The sequence below is a fragment of the Symphalangus syndactylus genome, chromosome 12 (assembly GCF_028878055.3).
Source record: "Symphalangus syndactylus isolate Jambi chromosome 12, NHGRI_mSymSyn1-v2.1_pri, whole genome shotgun sequence".
Taxonomy (NCBI): domain Eukaryota; kingdom Metazoa; phylum Chordata; class Mammalia; order Primates; family Hylobatidae; genus Symphalangus; species Symphalangus syndactylus.
This window is the reverse complement of record NC_072441.2, coordinates 144,383,734-144,400,614: the sequence shown is the minus strand read 5'-3', so window position 1 is coordinate 144,400,614 and position 16,881 is coordinate 144,383,734. Positions and strand designations below refer to the sequence as shown.

At 53.1% G+C, this 16,881-nt stretch overlaps 2 protein-coding genes across 2 annotated transcripts in view; one reads left to right on the top strand and one right to left on the bottom strand.

Moving 5' to 3' along the window:
- ZNF362 (zinc finger protein 362) overlaps positions 1-16,881 on the top strand; it is a 175,750-nt gene that overhangs the window by 5,803 nt on the left and 153,066 nt on the right. The gene's annotated exons all lie outside the window — the stretch shown is intronic.
- TRIM62 (tripartite motif containing 62) overlaps positions 14,225-16,881 on the bottom strand; it is a 36,556-nt gene continuing 33,899 nt past the window's right edge. Inside the window, exon 5 of the mRNA XM_055254915.2 lies at positions 14,225-16,618. Within this exon, the coding sequence (XP_055110890.1) occupies positions 16,068-16,618 (551 nt within the window). The 3' untranslated portion in view covers positions 14,225-16,067. The remainder of the gene's footprint in view (positions 16,619-16,881) is intronic.

Here is a 16,881-nt window from a genome sequence, read left to right as displayed (position 1 = left end):
GAGCAAGGGAGGCTGTGAGGCCAAAGACAGCGCTCATGGTGTCTGCGAGGCTTTATCCAGCTAAGCACATTGTCCCTGTTGCCTCAAGAGAGGAAGGAGAGTTTCTCCTTTTAATGTCACTCTTAAATGTCACACCTTGGGGCAATGCAGACCTGATAGGGCCTTACCTGGGTGTTTTGCACAACAAGACCAAGAGTAAAAGAGCAGTGGATCTTCCGTGTCATCGTGGACCTTGAATGGCTTACCTGGGCCCCTCATGGGGATGGTGGGCTGGGGCAGGTGACCCGGGACCACTGGCGGCACGTTTTCCATATGATACAGCTGATGACCAGCAGAGTGGATGAGGAGAGCAGGGCCGGGGTGATGATCACTGCAGCTTGCAAGCCACCCATGCCTGGCTGAAGGGATGGGGCATCAGGGCACTGCAGCTTGTAAGCCACCCACGTCTGGCCAAAGAGATGGGGTGTCAGGGCAGGGGCAGTGGACTGCTCCCCCAGGGCAGGCTGTGTTCCTGGCCCTCAGCAGCCTTGGCCCACACAACATTGGGCTCCCATGACATGGAGGAGGCATGGTGCAGAGCAAAGGCAGGCTGGGAGGCAAAGATTGAGTGACCTTGGGCAAGTGGCCAATTGTTCTTCCCCTAGTGTTTGGCACTTAGAAGGTGCTGGGTACCTGCTTGTGGACCCAAAGAGAGAGATGTGATCCTAATACCACCAGATGCTTTACATGCCTGATCTTACTCAACCTGGCGAGCTGCCTCTGCTGTTACCACTTACCAGCTTGTGAAGCTGTGATGCAGAGGCTGGCTTCTCTGAGGCCAAAACATTTATAAGGGGCAGAGGCAGGATTTGAACCCAGGTCCGCATGTTGCCAGGCCTTCATGCTATCCATGTGCTTCCCCACAAGCATGCTCTGAACACTTACCACGGGCCGGGCATGTGGCCCAGCCCCGTAAGACACCACCTGGCACGTGGCAGTCCCTCAATAAATTCTAGCTGTCATTAGGCATTACTATTATTTCGACTCATTTGGTCCTTACAGCAACCCAGCAAGGGTAGGTATTTTTGTTCCTATTTTCCAGATGGGAAATCTGAGGCTATTGCGGTGAAGTGTCTGGCCTAAGGTCACACAGCTGGTTAAGTGGCAGGGCCAAGAATTAAATGCAGGTGGACTCCTCTTTTCCCGTGTCAGCTAAGGCGCTTAGGTAGCAGAAGAATCCAATACTACTGCCTCTGTTTATTTAGTTGAAGAATGGGAAGGAGTCTTTGGAAAACGAGTAAGTGGAGGGCCTTTAAAGGACTATCCTGTGGAAAGGAGGGGGTCAGAAGATAGAGCTAGGACCACCATAGACACAAGGGGACCCATGGAAAGAAAGACCTCCTAATCCAGTAGTAGGATGGGCTGCTGCACAGAGAGTGAGCTCCCTGGCACCAGACATGCTTACCCAGGGAAGCTGTGGCATGGGAGACTGCAGGAATCAAACTCTAGTTTCTCTTGGTGCTAGGAGTACATGCGGGTCTCTGGGTTCTTGGCCCACAGCAGCTGCCAGCTTGCTGCGCCTGCCCTCTCTGGGGCTCTGCGAAATAGGGGAGTGAGGATGAGTTGTCAGCTCTGAAACAGCCCCGTGCTCCCAGGAGAAATCCCTGGCTCCTCATTTCTTCCATCTGCTTCCTCTTCCATCCCACCCCCGGCCTCAGCCTCCCCAGCCTTGCTGCTTTCTCGCTGAGCTCCCTCCCTGCCTCCAGCTGTGTTCACTCTACATAAATATGACCACCCTCCTTCCCTGCTTAAAACCCTTCATGGGTCTGGGCGCCGTGGCTCATGCCTGTAATCCCAGCACTTTGGGAGCCAGTGTGGGCGGATCACCTGAGTCAGGAGTTTAAGACCAGCCTGGCCAACGTGGTGAAACCCCGTCTCTACTAAAAATACAAAAAAAATTTAGCCGGGCATGGTGGCACGTGACTGTAATCCCAGCTACTTGGGAGGCTGAGACAGGAGAATCACTTGAACCTTGAAGCGAGGTTGCAGTAAGCTGAGATGGTGCCACTGCACTCCTGCCTGGGTGACAGAGTGAGACTCTGTCTCAAAAACAAACAAACAACAACAACAAAAAAACCAAACCGAAACAGCCCAGGTCCGCATGCTGCCAGGCCTTCACGCTATCCATGTTCTTCCCCACAAGCAGGCTCTGAACACTTACCATGAGCCAGACATATGGCCCACCCCAGTAAGAGACCACCGGGCACGTGGCAGTCCCTCAATAAATACTAGCTGTCCTTAGGCATTACTATTATTTCGACTCATTTCATTCTTCTCTATTGCCCTCCGGATGGCCCACGGCATGGCATGACTTGGTCCTGCTTTCCTCCCCATTGCTCTGCCCTTGGTCTCACATTGGACCCTCAGCCACACAGCCTCATTGCCAGCCTCCTGTCCCTCACACATGCTGTTCCTCCTTCCTGGACCACTTTGCCCAGCGCTTACTCCGCATGCAGGGCTCAGCTTCAGCAGAACCTCCTCCAGGAGGAACCTCTTCTCTGAGTTCCTGAGAGCCCCTCTTGTTCTCCTGAGTCCTCAACCTATGTGCTGTGTTTGCCTGGTCACCATCAGCTCTTTAATATAGACCTGGGATGCGGCTGTTGTTGCCTATCTCGGTGCCTAGCAAGCTGTAGGAATTGTTGGGTAAGCGATTGAATGAGGGAGTGAGGGAGTGAAGAGCACAGTGAGGGGTCCCCAGGCCCAGACCTCCCTCCCCACCCTGCAGGTAATGTATTTCTTTCTTTGGGACTTGCCCAAAGCCAATACTTGTCTAGACTGAGCTGGGGAAGGTGAACCCAAGCTTGGCTGAACAAACACGGCCTTCTCTTCCTGACTACCCCCATCCCTGTTCAGTTCTGGGTATTTGACTCCAGCCCAGGGGCCAGCGCTTGCTTCCTTCCTTCCTTCCTTCCTTCCTTCCTTCCTTCCTTCCTTCCTTCCTTCCTTCCTTCTCTCCCTCCCTCCATCCTCCCTTTCTCCCTTCCTTCCCTCCTTTCTTTCTCTTTCTTTTCCTTTCTCTCTCTCTTTCTTTCTCTCTCTTCCTTTCCTGTCTTTCTTTCTTTTTTCTTTCTTTCTTTCTTTTTCTTTCTTTCTTTCTTTCTTTTCTTTTCTTTTTCTTTCTTTCTTTCTTTTTCCTTCCTCCCTTCCTTCCTTCCTTCCTTCCTTCCTTCCTTCCTTCCTTCCTTCCTTCCTTCTTTCTCTCTCTCTCTCTGTCTTTCTTTCTTTCTTCCTTTCTTTCTTTTTAGTGCCTTGCTCCATCACCCGGGCTGGAGTGCAGTGGCACAATCTTGGCTCACTGCAATCTCTGCCTCCCAGGCTCAAGCAATTCTCATGCCTCAGCCTACCGAGTAGCTGGGACTATAGGTGCACACAACCACACCTAGCTAATTTTTTGTATTTTTAGTAGAGACAGGGTTTCGCCATGTTGGGCAGGCCGGTCTTGAACTCCTGGCCTCAAGTGATCCTCCTGCTTTGGCCTCCCAAAGTGCTGGGATTACAGGCCTGAGCCACTGCGCCTGGCCCCAGGGGCTGTTTCTGGTTCCCCAACAACTGTCTATGAAAATCAGCCAGGCTGGGCACAGTGGCTCACGCCTGTAATCCCAGCACTTTGGGAGGCCGAGGCAGGTGGATCAGAGGTCAGGAGTCCGAGACCAGCCTGGCCAATATGGTGAAACCCTGTCTCTACTAAAAATACAAAAATTAGCTGGGCGTGGTTGTGCGTGCTTGTAGTCCCAGCTGCTTGGGAGGCTGAGGCAGGATAATTGCTTGAACCCAGGAGGCAGAGGTTGCAGTGAGCCGAAATCGCATCACTGCACTCCAGCCTGGGTGACAGAGCAAGACTCAGTCTCCAAAAAAGAAAAAAAAAAAAAAGAAAGAAAATCAGCCAGTGCTCACTGGGAATGGGGGAGTGACGGTTGGCCGGGAGACACAGAGCCTGGATTCACCCAGCTGTGCCATGAACTTGCTATGTGACCCTGAGGAAAACATCTCCTCTGTCTGGCCTCAGTTTCCTTAACTGTAGCAAGGGAAGAATGATCCTTACACCCATCACAGGGTAGTATGGGGACACTGGAGGCTAATAAGGAACACAGGTTTGGGAGTCATGCAGCCCTGGGTTCAAATCCGTGCTCTGCCACATAAGCGGAAAGTCATCTTAACTCTCTGGACCTTGTGTTCTTATCAGTAAAAAGAGGATAAAAATGGTATCTCCTCTTACGATTGTTGTGAGGATTAAATGAGAGGACAGCCCATAATAATTATTATGTTAATGGTATTTCAAACCAGACCTGGTCTATAATTGGATTCAACTAATCATGAGGCATACAGGGACTTTGAGAGAAAACAGAGCATTTGAAAACATGGATTCCAGTTGGGTTTTAGAGTTTCAGAGCTGGGAAGGTGGCTTAGAAACCACCTGGCTATATTTCCCCTTGTATAATTGGTAAGAAGACTGAGATCCCCAGAGGGGGGATCTTGCCCAACATCACACTTAACCACACTATTTGGCTAGTAAATTCCTTGGGCAGAGTGTGGGCTTGGGCTGGGAAGCTGGGTATTTGCTTTGGGAACCAGAAAACTTTCAAGTGGCTCAGCACCCTCCTTGGCCCACCTCTGATATCTACCTGCCCCTGCCCTTCCTCAGTCTCATCATTCTGAGGGAAAGCTGGCCATGGTACAAGGGCAAGTGGCACTGTCCCTTGCCCAGCTTGAGTCCAGAGTCCTTCCCGTGCCTCACAGTCAGGGCCACCGAGGCCCCCACCTCCATCCTCCCCACTCTGGGTCTTGGGTTGGCAGCAGAGCTGAGGAGCCGAGGGTCCAGGGAGGTAACGGGAAAGGGGCGGGCTTCTACTTACTGCACCGGTAGGGGGCGCTGGAGAAGTTGCAGGGGGACTGCATAACCATCAGTGGGGTGCTGGGATTTCAGCTCAGGGGAGGTGGAGGAGGCAGGTGCTCAGGGACTTCTCAGGGCATTTTATTCCTGAAAGGGAGCCAGTACGCAGAGGTTACACCCTGGAGCAAGAGCGTTCTGGGCATCTGCTGCAGCGGGTTCCCTACTCAGAATGGGGGTCAGGAAAAGTAGGCTTCTAAGGGGGCCCTGAGGTCACACAGCATACTAAACTGATGCTGTAGACTAACATGGAATAACAATCTTTTATTAAGTGGAAAAAAACAGGTTATGGAACAATAGGTAAAGTGTTTTGATTTATGTAGAATACAATCACATAGAAAAAAGGCTGGGCTAAGTGCAGTGGTTCATGCCTGTAATCCCAACACTTTTTTTTTTTTTTGTTATTTATTTTTTTTTTTTAATTTTTTTTGCATACAAAAACAATAAACATTTTCTAAAAATACATCAAACAAAAAGATGCGTATCAAACACCCCCAAATGGGGGTGGGAGTTAAAATAAATGAGAGAGGGACTTTATATGGATCAGTGACAATAACTCAATCCTCTATTTGAAAAAGAAGAGGGAGAAGGAAGAGGAAGAAAAAGAAAGTGGGATAAAGGATCAGAAAGGGAGGAAAATAGAAAAAATTAGAGTATGACTCCAGGGTAGACCTGTTTTGTTGTCATTGAGTTGGTTGGTTGGTTTGTCTGTTGTATTCTTCATGTTTCGCCAAGTTGGCCAGACTGGTCTCGAACTCCTAGCCCAAAGTGATCAACCCGCCTCGCCCCCCAGAGTGCCGGGACCACAGGCGTGAGCCACCACGTCCAGCCCCCACATTGCTTCTGGCCTCCGTGGTAGACCTCCCAGACGGAGCGGCCAGGCAGAGGAGCTCCTCACTTCTACCCAGACACGGGGCGGCCGGGCAGAGGGGCTCCTCACTTCCCAGACGGGGCGGCCAGGCAGAGACGCTCCTCACTTCTTCCCAGACGATAGGTGGCCGGGCAGAGGCGCTCCTCACTTCCCAGACGATGGGTGGTCGGGCAGAGGCGCTCCCCACTTCCCAGACAATGGGTGGCCGGGCAGAGGCGCTCCTCACTTCCCAGACGATGGGCGGCCGGGCAGAGGCGCTCCTCTCCTCCCAGACGATGGGTGGCCGGGCAGAGGCACTCCTCACTTCCCAGATGGGGCAGCCGGGCAGAGGCGCTCCTCACTTTCCAGACGATGGGTGGCCGGGCAGAGGCGCTCCTCACCTCCCAGACGATGGGTGGCCGGGCAGAGGCGCTCCTCACCTCCCAGACGGGGCGGCCGGGCAGAGGCGCTCCTCACTTCTTCCCGGACGGGGCGGCCGGGCAGAGGAGCTCCTCACTTCTTCCCGGACGGGGCGGCCGGGCAGAGGCGCTCCTCACTTCTTCCCGGACGGGGCGGCCGGGCAGAGGCGCTCCTCACTTCTTCCCGGACGGGGCGGCCGGGCAGAGGCGCTCCTCACTTCCAAGACGGTGGGTGGCCAGGCAGAGGCGCTCCTCACTTCCCAGACGATGGGTGGCCGGGCAGAGGCGCTCCTCACTTCTTCCCGGATGGGGCGGCCGGGCAGAGGCGCTCCTCACTTCTTCTCGGACGGGGCGGCCGGGCAGAGGCGCTCCTCACTTCCTCCCGGACGGGGCGGCCGGGCAGAGGCGCTCCTCACTTCCTCCCGGACGGGGCGGCCGGGCAGAGGCGCTCCTCACCTCCCAGACGATGGGAGGCCGGGCAGAGGCGCTCCTCACTTCCCAGACGATGGGTGGCCGGGCAGAGGCGCTCCTCATTTCCCAGACGGGGCGGCCGGGTAGAGGCGCTCCTCACTTCCCAGACGATGGGTGGCCGGGCAGAGGCGCTCCTCACTTCCCAGACGGTGGGTGGCCGGGCAGAGGCGCTCCTCACTTCCCAGACGGTGGGTGGCCGGGCAGAGGCGCTCCTCACTTCCCAGACGGTGGGTGGCCGGGCAGAGGCGCTCCTCACTTCCCAGACGGTGGGTGGCCGGGCAGAGGCGCTCCTCACTTCCCAGACGGTGGGTGGCCGGGCAGAGGCGCTCCTCACTTCCCAGACGGTGGGTGGCCAGGCAGAGGCGCTCCTCACTTCCCAGATGGGGCGGCCGGGCAGAGGCGCTCCTCACTTCCCAGACGGTGGGTGGCCGGGCAGAGGCGCTCCTCACTTCCCAGACAATGGGTGGCTGGGCAGAGGCGCTCCTCACTTCTTCCCGGATGGGGCGGCCGGGCAGAGGCACTCCTCACTTCTTCCCGGGTGGATCCCAACACTTTTAAGAAGCCGAGTGGGGAGGTCGCTTGAGACCGGGAGTTCAAGATGAGCCTAGGCAACATAGGAAGACCCTGTCTCTGCAAAATTTCTTTTTAAATTAGCACGTCCAATAATAGTCCTAGCTACTTGGGAGGCTGAGGCACTGTGATCATGCCACTACACTCCTCCAGTCTGGGTGACAGAGCAAGATCCTGTCTCAAAAAAAAAAAAAAAAAAGAAAAGGAAAGAAAGACTGTAAACCTTATCATCAAAATCATCAAAATGCTAGCAGCAGTTGTCTGTGGACAGTGGCTGATGGATGATTTTTTACTTTGTGTCTTGACTGTATTTTCCAAATTTTCCATAATGAGCATGTTACAAGAAAATAAAATGACCCAGGGAAGCAACACATTTTAAATGTGAAAATCTTTTGACCAATAATTTCGTTTGTAGGAGCCTGAGGAGCCCGGGATCCAGGGAGGTGGCAGGGGAAAGGGGTGGGCTTCTCCTTACACCACAGAACACATAGAAAGATGGACAGTATGTGAAGGATGATCATATTTTTGTAAAAGAAAATGACATTTGTTTATGTGTAAGCAAAAATGCCTGCAGGACTCGCACTGACTGTTAATAGCTGCTGACTTCTGGGACTGAGGAAGAAGGAGAATGAGAATTTCTACTTTCTACTCTGTTTAATTTTTTAAAATGAGCACAAGTTATGTTATAATTCGTTGAAAAAGCAAACAAATAACTTTCCTAGTCTCTGCCTCTTTTCCCTGGCCCTCCCTGCACAAAATCTAGATGTTGGGGGGTGGTCAGTGAGGGTCGCTCTGGGGGCTCAGCATCATCAGGGAGGGGTTATCTCTGGTCTGTAAGTTCCCTCCCATCTCGGAGATGGGGTAGTTTCACAATTACAGCTTGACATTAGCCAGTTGCAGCCAGAAAACATTTTCTGACATTCTCCCTGTACCCAGCATGCCAAACCATAGGACAGGATCCCCAACTTGAGATGCTCATGCCTAGTGGCAGTGGGACACCCAGAGTCCTTCTTGGAAAGCCCAGGATCAGTGAATCTCCTGGACCTGGATGACTGACACAGCCTACCTTGAGTGGGACATGAAGGAGGAGTAGGATTTCAACAGTAAGGAAAAGGAGGGCATCAGGTAGGGGGAAGAGTATTCCAAAAGCAGATTCATTAAAGCCAAAAATATGCTTATCATTCTCCACTTGGGATCATAAAGGTCCACATGTCTGATTCTAACATTATATGCATAGATTGTTTTCCCCCTGCAGAGGAAGCCGCTGCAAACAGAAAGGCTGTGGTGCGTGGCCATTAGCCTGTACTGGGCTGCTGGTGGGGAGGGCTGAGTGCTGAGGATGGGGGCAAGAGTGGGACAGATCAGCTGGAAAGACAGGAGTCACCAGCAGCTGCTGTAGTGCTGCCATATGGTGTCACAAGAAGTCCCCTATCTCTTTCTGTCCACCCCATAATCTTTCCCCTGCCTCCTGTCAGGGTTTCTGATATCCCACCATCAGCTCCTCTTCTGGGAGTGATTCCTATTATGAATGCGCATAGGTTGTGGACAGGGAGACATCTTAAACAGTAAGCCAGTTACCCTAAGGAACACACGAGGGTACATTTTGATGGAGGAATGAAAGAAGTGGGGAAGGACTTTCCAGGAGTGTGGCAGAGAGGGGTCCCTAAGAGGAAAGGGGGGTGAGAGGGGTACCATTGGACAAACTCCAGGAAGCTGCCCCAGGCTAGAACCTTTGCCTGTCCCTCTAGAACCTTTGCCTGTCCCTCTTGTTCAGCCGATGAAGAACAGGGATGCTTACGGTGGCGATGAAGGAGCTGTCCAGAGTCATTGGTGAGTCAGAGACGGAGCTGGGGTTTACCCAGGTCTCGACCCACGGCCCCACCCTGGTGAGAGGCACAAACCTCCAGCCTGTCTGCTTTTTTTGATGACCTCTCGGGTCCCATATCTGCTTCTCCCTTCTCCCAGTGGCAAGAACAGTGCTGCTGGGCCTCAGGACCTTGCTTCTGATTGGTAGATCTGGCAGCTTGGTCAGGGAGGGCCTTTGGCCTGGGGTATGCGGTGAGCAGAGGAAGCAGGCACAGGGGCTCAGCCTGCAGGGAGTGAGGGGGCAAGAGCCCCTTTTCTGGGGAAAAAGACTTCAAAACATTCAAACCACCTGATATCCCAGGGCTTTCTCTAGCGCCATGAAATCAGGGAACCCCCTTGGGCCATCAGTCCCAGTGCTTTCACTTACATGGGACTCCCTGCAGCTCCAGCAGCTGCCTGGGCTGGGCTTTGTCCTTGCCGTGGCTGGTGCTAGCTCTGAACTCTGTTGCCAGCAACGGAGGACCAGGTGTGGGCAGGTATGAAGTGGCTCTGCCCTGGAGGTCCAGGCCAGCTCTCTCTTATCCTTGGAGAGGGCGACAGAGGAAGGCACCCTGCTCCTGGTGCCTGGGGTTATTGGAACCCTCCTCTCTCCCCTTCTCCTTCTGCTCAGGCTCCAGGTTCCCAGGGGGTAGGAGGAGGCACCAGAATCCACAAGAGGGAGACTGAAGTTTGCATAAAAAGAGCCTGATGGCAGGGAGTCAGGAGACTTGGATCTGGCCCTGACTGTGCCCTGCAGGCTGCTGTCTTTACACCTATGTCTCAGTTTTCTTCTATGTAAATGGCAGGGCTGAGATCAGGGGTCTCTCATCAGCCATGTTGGGGCCTGTGATGCTGACTGGCTGCTCACCCCAGGGAGGACTTCCTGATTTGATCACCCTTTTGCCTCCTCCTTCTCCTCTCGGAGGAGCTGCAGTCCCCAACTCTGATAGGCACTCTTGTACCCTCGCAGACCTTCTTAGATGTGGGACCCTTCTCCTCTGAGCACCTCCCTCCTAAGCTCTGGCCCTTCCAGCCTGGCCTCTGTTCCCTTTCTTTGCCTGGGCTGGGGCCCTCTCAGTTGGTCAATCTCCTTCCCCTATGTGCTGACTGGGAACCAGGACACTTGAGTTCTGATCTCAGCTCTCCCATATGCTGTGTGATGTGGAGCTAGAAACTAACCCTGTCTGGGCTTCAGGTTAGACTGGAGGATCACTCAGACCCTTCCAGCATTCAGATTTGATCACATCTAGTCCCACAGTTTTGGGAAGCTCACCAGGACCTGAAGCTTTGTGCCTCCGATGCCAGCTTCCTGAAAGCCCTTCCCCAGCCCTTGTCATGACATCAGGGCAGGAAGTCCCTGGGTCTCTGGTCCACAGTGTCAACCCTTCCCCCTCTTCATCTAATTTCAAGGGAGGGGGGAGCATTTTGTAATAGAAATGTGATAGAACTGTCGAAATTTTGAAAGCAGATAGAAAACTGTTCTGATAGGTTGATAGGTGCAGCAAACCAGCGTAGCACACATTTACCTATGTAACAAACCTGCACGTCCTGCACATGTATCCTGGAACTTAAAAAAAATAGAAAACTGGGCTATTTTGTATTTAGGGTTAAAAATACATTCTTTTCAACAAGATAGAAAATAAAACAAAGGAAAATGAACACATTTCAAAATAAAAGTACTTCCCCCCTCCCCTCTCCTACATTTTTTTGGAGGCTGTGCCTCCTTTTTGTGGTTCAGGATTATAGGAAGATTGTGTAGAATCTTTGGTGTCCCAGAGTAAGGGGAAATAACCATGTCCTGATGGGCAGTGATAATTCAGCACCTTGGTTAGTACTCTACCCTCCTCTCCCACCTCCCACCTCCCTCCTAGCCCTCTATATTTAAGACTGTGATACCGGGGCCTTTGCAACTGACCTTGTGGTGCTGTGCTTTGGGGTGGTGAACAGAGCTGGGACCCAGGCAGGAGGGGAGGACACAAAGAGTGCTGCCCAGGTGTGAGCAGTCAGCCTCTCGAGATGGCCTCCCTGGCAGGAGGGAAGGCCCTATCCCCAGAGCCCTTGAACCAAGTTCTGTGCTGCCAAGAGAACTTATCTGTGTTGTTTTCTGTCCCTGCTGCCACCCCAGAGAGAAGGAGCCAGAGCTAATGGCCTTATTAGGTGCTGAGCAGGGCAAGCCGTGGGACCTAACGTCAGACTTACAGAATCCTGGACCATCAGAGCTCAGGCCCTGGCAATTAACCAACTAGAATAGATACCCAACCCTTCCCCAACAGAGATGGAGAAACTGAGGACCAGGGAAGGAGAGAGACTTGCTCAGGGTCACACGAGGCCTTTCTAACTCCACCTCTGACCCTGGGGGAAGCTTGGCTCACAATTGAGACTTGACTTACAATTGCACAATTCCGCAGTGGCGTGGAGCCTGGTTTAACCTCCCACTTGAAATCCCAGGGGGATCACAGTCCTGGTGGCTGCTGCCCGTCACTGGAGCCATCATCAAAGTTGAGAAGCATTTCCAGAGAGGTCCAGTAAAGAGACCTCTGGCTTTAGCTTCGGATGGACCTGGTTTGATTTCCAGCTCTGCCGAGTACTGGCTGTGGGTCCTCTGGGAAGTGACGTTTCCCTGCTCAAACACTGAGATAATGATACCAGCCTCAGGGGCGTGTCTCGATGGTTAGATAAGGTGTAAAAAGGACCAGTACTTTGCTCGCTGACTACAAATGGGGGCTCCAAATGGGGTTACTGCCATTCTATCGTTTTCATCTGTCCTGGGTAAGGCCTTTGTTGATCCCTCCTTCCTTCCCAAGCCTGGCCTTTGTCCCCTCTCTTCACTTAATGTGTTAAATGTGGGGTTCATGATATCAGCCTGACAACCCCAGATTCTTTCCTTCAGGAATTCTCTGGATGTGTATCAAATATATCTCTTGGAGACACCCCCATTTCCAGGAGTCCCCAGTTGATAATGCAAATTCGGCCTCTATAGTTACTTCCACACACTTGGAAACTGGGAGTAAAGCCTGGGAAGTGGCCAGCATTTCTAGGAGCTGCTGCTGAGGCTGAGTGGGGAGAAGGTGGAACGCGCCATGGAGGGGGTGCGCCGACCCCAGAGGGAGAAGGCTGAGCAAAGACAGATCCACTGAGCCAAAATGAGAGGGCGTGGTTTTAGAGCAGTCACAGGGATCTGAGAGGATGGGGGAGGGCTTAGGATACTCCAGTCTAAGAATCACCCCAGTCACTTCCCTGTGAACTGGGCTGCTCTCCATCAGCCAATCAGAGACCCCTCCACCCACCCCTGCCAACAGCCCCTCCCCCATCCTGGTTCTCATTCTTCTTCCTAGAAACCCAGGCAAGTCAGTGACTGGGGTGGTTCCCTCTCCCCAGCTCCAGGCTGTAGATGAAGATCCACCTGTGGCCTGCAGCCTAACCTCCTTCATTCTGCGGGTGAGGAGGCCGAGGATGGCTTAGGTGAAAATGACTTAACAGAAAGCCAGCACCAGCCCAGCGCTCCCAGGGCTGCTGTACTCCCTTCCCTGCACACTGCAGAGAGCACCCAGTGGCCTGGGAGACACAGTAGCAAACGGAAGAAGCTGCTTCCCTCATTTCTGCTTGCCAGCATAATTTCACAAGCCTCTGACTCTGTGACCAGTGCGGCTCTCTGGAGGGATACTTTGGAGACAAGACAGAATAGTGGGCATGGCCCCCCATGTCTCTTGCCTGAGTCACTATATTCCTTAAAAGATAGATAAACCTAGTCCTTGCCTTTTCCTGTACAGAAGATAGCATCTGATGGCATTCATGATTATGCCTCTGTAATCTATAGCCCAGACACATTCTTACATGCAAATGTTGATATGATTCCGCTTTAATGTTAACTTCTTTTTTTTTTTTTTTTTTTGAGACGGAGTTTTGCTCTTGTTGCCCAGGCTGGAGTGCAATGGCACGATCTCTGGCTCACTGCAACCTCTGCCTCCCAGGTTCAAGCAATTCTCCTACCTCAGCCTCTCGAGCAGCTGGGATTACAGGCATGTGCCACCACACCCGGCTAATTTTGTATTTTTAGTAGAGACGGGGTTTCTCCATGTTGGTCAGGGTGGTCTCAAACTCCCAACCTCAGGTGATCCACCCACCTTGGCCTCCCAAAGTGTTGGGATTACAGGGGTGAGCCACCGCGCGCGGCCGCTTTCATGTTACTTCTGAGCAAGTGTGATGTGATTTTGTGTGTACTAACCCTCCGCCACCTGTATCTAAGCAGTGGGCTAAAATACTGTCCTGGGCCCGACTGATAGAACCTCTCTAAAGGGCCGCTGCTGGGCTCTAGGCCTGTCTATAGTACTCAGTAAGACTTCCAAGTAAAGTGAACTTTAATTCTTTAAAAGCTTGATATTTCTTCTTTAGTCGGCAGTCTTTTCCACTTAAGTGTGCACAGCCTGTGTGTCCACATGCAGAGCCGGTCCTAACTCCCAGCCAGGATGCTTCCTCATCAGTCAGAGGTGGGATGGACCTCAGGATGGTCCTGGTCTAGGTGGTCGCATACCCGTCACAGGCCATAAGGAGAAAGAGAGACTTCTTGGGTCAGAGCCAGCCCAGAGGTTCAGGAAGCCCATACAGCTCCAGGCACTGACTCTGGGAGGCAGCTGGGGGGATAGGGTAGGGCTTCCTTAAGTGCACTGCACTTTACAGCTTACCAATAAATCATGTGAAATTGGTGTTATTATCCTCATCTTCCATGTGGGAAAACTGAGTCCCAGAGAGGGTGGTCATTTTTCTAAAGTCACACAGTGATGGAGCCTGGATTTTAGCTGAGGTCTGTGTGGTTCCCGAGACCAGGCTCTTGCCACTGCCCCATGGGCTGCCTGCTGCCCGCTCCCAAGACTACCACCACCTCTCCTCCAGGTAAGGACTGACAGCCTTCCCTGGCTGGTAAGTTTTTGGACAGGTTTGTGGTGTGGCACTTGCCAGCGTGGAATATGAGACTCCAGATAAGTCTTGGCTTCTCTCTGAACCTCATTTTTCCTCCTCCGTAAAATGAGCATAATACCATTTACCCAGCCGGGCTGCTTTGTGGATTAGCTATGCTCATGTGTGTGCACTGCCTGGGACAGAGCTGGGTGGGCCTGTGTGTTTGTCAAAATGAATGGAACTGGCTACTGACATCTGTAACTTTAATTTAATACAAATTGATCATAACTCATAAAATGGGCAACATTTTAAATAAAAATACTGCTGGGGTGGCCCAGATTCTGGTAGTTGAAGGGTTGGGGTAGGGCTGACAATTCCTTTTGCCCAAGGGAGGCCCGGGTGGGGGGGCAGCCATTGTAAGAACCTCCTATGTTTAGCTCTTCTGGCTTCTTTGGGATGGTGTGTTGTGTCAGAGACCCCAAGTGCAGAATCTAGGCCCCAGGACTAGAAAGAAAAGTCAAGGCTGGGGAGATATTTCGGCTCAGTCTTGCAGCCCACTCCTCCAGTTCCCACCTCTGGACAGGAATAGAGCCAAGGGGCAGGACAACCCTAGATGTGGACTCCACCCTCTCCCGAGTTCTTCACGATTGGATGCTGTGGCAAAAAAACGCAGGTGGGGCTTGCTCCACCCACCCTAACTTCCTTCTGGTGAGCCTTCTTGTATGACTAAAGTTGGAAAGAGGAAAACGACATTTCCTAAAGTTGGAAAGAGGAAAACGACATTTCCCAGACTCCCTTGCACCCAAAGTTCTGGATCTGACTTAAGTTCCCCCAAACAGAATCTCTTGTAAAAATTTAGATTTGGGAACTGAGTGAAGTGGGAGAGGGGCAGGCCTCAGGACATCTATTGGCTGGCACGGACCGTGGCAGAGGGAGCCTAGTTCTGCAGTCAGCAGCTTTCTGGCGCAGTGGCTTCCTGCAGATGGGGGCAGCTTTCCTGGTCACAACAGACATGATGAATCTAGCGCTGGGAGTTGTTCCTGGAAATTCAGCAGAGTCTGCTTCTCCAGCTCTTCCAACAATTTTGCAAACCACCAGGGGCCAGGTAGTAAATCCTTGTCTAATTAAACCAGCTACAAGTGGCTCTTGTTTTCTGCAGCAGGATCCTAACTGAGATAGATGCCAAGTCTGACAAGGGGTCCAGCCAACAGCCCCTCCCAGTGCTTGGGTCCTAATTACAACACCTGCTTCTGGAAGCCTCCTGCACCCTAGCAGGTCACAGAGGCCTGGCTGAAGAGGGTTGGCTGGACTCTTGTTCAGAGCTCCTGGGGACCTCGATCATCCAGGGAGGCTTGTCCTGCAGTTGCTTTTAGGCTAATGGGCTCTGCATCAGCTTTGGCTATACCCTGACCCTGTCCCTGGGCCTGTGGGCAGGAAGGTGGTGGCACATGACTATAACGCGTGGACTCAACTAGCAGGTGCCTTCCACAGGCCACAGCATCATCACTGACCAGCAGATCAGTGGGAAAAGCAGGAACCATATAGTTCTTGGTGTGGGGGTGGCAGGAGAGGTTGGCTCTCAGGCAACCCTAGGACCAGGTACTACCTGTGTCCACTGTGGACTGGGGTGAAGGGTAAATGGCCCATCACTAGCTTGGTCAGGGGCAAGTCTTAGGCCATGGGACATAAGAGGGTGCTGTGTGTCTTTCGGGCTGCCAACTACTGGCCATGCTCTGACACTTCCTGAGGCCAGGGCTGGGCTGGAGGGAGACACTAGTAGGTAGTCCCCTGCCCCTGAGAGAATGGGGATGAGGGTTGGGCAGGGGTTGCCCTGAGGAGAAGCCATGTCACATCCTTGGATCAAAGCTGTATCCCCATCAAGGTCAGAGCTACAGAACATTGATGCTGGAAGAGGGTTTAGGAAGTAGGGAATGCAACCTCCATTTTACAGACTGGAGGCTGGAGGGTAAACAACTGGCCTGAGGTCTCCAGTGGCCACGGTGGGCCGGAGTCCAGGTCGTCTATCTCCTGGGCAGGGCTCTTGCAGGTGGCAGTGGTCCCAGGAGGCTGTGGTCTCCTTCGGCCTGGACTAGATGCGGACGGTGTTGATCCGCAGCGGCTGAACGTTCTTGCCATTGGCGTGGCTCTGGCCAGGGCTGAAGTAAGAGCAGAGCTTGCCAGGGAACTTCTCGCGGAAGGTGTAAAGCCAGGACATGTCATCAGCATTGTAGAAGATGAGCAAGCCTTGGTCGTAGTCCAGGAAGACGCCCACCTTGTCAAGCTTGTCCCGGACGTTGAGCCGTGTCCAGGGCTCCGTGCAGGCGCTGTACTGGTTGCCATCGTGCATCACGATGCAGTAGAAGCCGCGGCTGGGCTGGATCTGGATGCTGCCCTTGCGGCTTGCGGCTTCGTGCGCCAGCCCGATCACCCACTGGGTCTTCTCCGCCACCACCACCTCCCAGTAGTGGACGCCGCTACTGAAGGCTTCAGAACCCAGCACCGACACCTCCACATCGAAGCGCTTTGGCGAGTCCTGCAGCGGCTGTGGGTGCAAGTTGCCGTAAGCCACAATGGTGCAGTCGTCCGATAGGATCAGGCGCTGGTGGGCTGTGCCCGGGTCCAGGGTTAGGGCGGCTGGCACTGTGGGGGTTGGAGGAGGGAGAGAAGATGAGTGGGGAGAAGGCTGTGGACCCACCATGCAGTGCTTTTCTGAGGGCAGAGTTCTGGTTTGTACGCAGGAGGCCTCTGACCTGCTGTGTGACCTTGAATACAAGTCTGCCCTCTCTGGGCCTCATCTTCCTCCTCTGTAAAATGGAAGGGTGGTGGTTAAGGTCCTTCCAGATATTGCCTGCAGGGGAGCAGGGGCTACAGCTGCTTGTTCACTGCCTGATGCCCAGGGCGAA